This window comes from Pterocles gutturalis, unplaced genomic scaffold, assembly GCF_000699245.1.
Source record: "Pterocles gutturalis isolate BGI_N339 unplaced genomic scaffold, ASM69924v1 scaffold30894, whole genome shotgun sequence".
Lineage (NCBI taxonomy): Eukaryota > Metazoa > Chordata > Aves > Pterocliformes > Pteroclidae > Pterocles > Pterocles gutturalis.
Genome location: NW_010131628.1, coordinates 270 through 2,046, shown reverse-complemented (window position 1 = coordinate 2,046; position 1,777 = coordinate 270). Strand labels below are relative to the sequence as shown.

The 1,777-nt window shown below is 58.5% G+C and overlaps 1 protein-coding gene across 1 annotated transcript in view; it reads right to left on the bottom strand.

Annotated features, from left to right (window-relative positions):
• LOC104467059 (rho-related BTB domain-containing protein 2-like) overlaps positions 1–159 on the bottom strand; it is a gene marked incomplete at its 3' end in the record, with an annotated part of 1,911 nt that extends 1,752 nt beyond the window's left edge. The window contains exon 1 of the mRNA XM_010080684.1: positions 1–159. This exon is cut by the window's left edge and continues 1 nt beyond it. Coding sequence (XP_010078986.1) covers positions 1–156 — 156 coding nt within the window.
• Between the last annotated feature and the right edge of the window lie 1,618 nt (positions 160–1,777).

The window sequence follows — 1,777 nt, the reverse complement described above, 5'->3', positions numbered from 1 at the left end:
GGTGGGGACGTGGGTGGCGAGGAGCTGGTACTGGGTGAGCGTGGCGTTGCAGGCACGGGCACAGATGAGCCGGGTCTTGCCCACCGCGTTGTCCCCGACCACGACGCACTTGATAGTTTCTACGTTTGGCCTCTCATAATCCATGTCAGAATCCATTAATTGGGACCTGCAGGGGGAAAGGTTGGGGGAGGATCAGCAAATACAGCTGGGATGAGCTGGGGGGCGGGATGGGATGGGGATGGGAAGGGGATGGGATGCCGAGGAGGGTTGAAGCAAGAAGAAGATGCTGATGCTCGTGCTGGGAGCCGCCAGCCCCTTGCAGCACCAGGACCAGGGGAAGATCTGCAGCGAGCGGCAGCCCTGGGGAAGGCAGCTGCCCACCCCTCCCAGCTCGCGCTCCCCGCCAGTCCCCTTTAAAATTTAATGTTCTCGTGGCAGCGTGCGTTGCTCTGCCGCGCGTCAGACACATGCCCTGCGTTAGATCCGACCCTCCTCCTCCCTCCCAGTCTCTCCGGCCCTGGCTCATGCTTGTTCATGTGAGATGAGGCTTTTTTTTTTTTTTCCTCCCTTTTTTTCCTCCCCTCCTCCTTTCCCCATTCTCCCTCTCCAGCGTTTTGCAAACGAAGCTTCCAGATCCACCCGTCTGCCAGCCTCTCCGGCTGCCGACCTGCCCCCCTTTTCTCACCCCATTCCCAGGGGGGATATTTGCTCCCAGTTTCTTACACAGAGACGCAAACAAGATGCAAAGAAGAAACTCGTTTTGTTTCCAGGAGCCAGGTCTGGGAAGGCTCCCAGCATCACCAGCCTCCCAGGACCCGTCCCAGGAGGGATGTCGGTGCTATGGGTGCCACGAAGCCGATGCAAAGCACCCGTATCCTGCGAGTGGGTGCACCCAGGTGTCCCCCCCTTTGCCTGTTCAGAGCCCCAGAGTCGAAATCAACCAGAAATAACCCATCACAGTGTCACGCCAGGGATTTACATGATTTCCAGGGGGGAAGAGCAAGGAGCAAGAGAGAAAGGAAAAAAAAAAAAAAAAAATAACCCTACATCCCAATTGCTCTGAACTTCCCAAAGCCACTCTTTGGATCTCTTCCCCCTTGTCACCCCCTCCTGGCACCGGCCTCCCCGGCCGCTATAATGAACCACCAGCGCAAAGGCTCAGGGAGCTCAAAAATACCCGGTAACGATGGCAACGAAGCCCTGCACGCGGGGACCAGGGACGCAGCTCCCGAAACTAGCAGCCTGGCAAGGACTTCCCAATGTTAGTGCCTCCCTCCCGCACACCAGCTCTCCGGGCACACCTGGGGACACCGGCCCCGAGGAGGTGACACGGGACAGGGCTCAGCATCCCGCAGGATCGGGCCACAAGCCGCAGGGACAAAGGCGGGTGGCACAAATCCAGGTCATCTTAGGTGCCAGCGCTTAGACATCGGCTGGTCCCAAGGCCAAACTTCTCCGAGGAGTTGTCACCGCATGCCGTGTCCCCTCCATCCTTTAGGATGCGGGGAACGCTGAGGGCATGGGAAACCAGGAGCAGCATCCTCCTTGGGCTCCGCACGGCACAAAGGAGTTTCGAGCAGGTTATCTCCTTCCCTGATAACCCCTGGAAATTCATTTTCCATCTCATACATCACCCTCCACCGCTGTCCCCGGTCCCCTACTCCTCCTGGGGACCAGTTTTGCTCCATAGGGCCAGGAGATCTCACTGCGGGGGGGTTGTTAGCACCGGAGGAGCTTCGCTGCGGTTATTTTTAGGGCCAGCTGTGCTCCTGAGTCA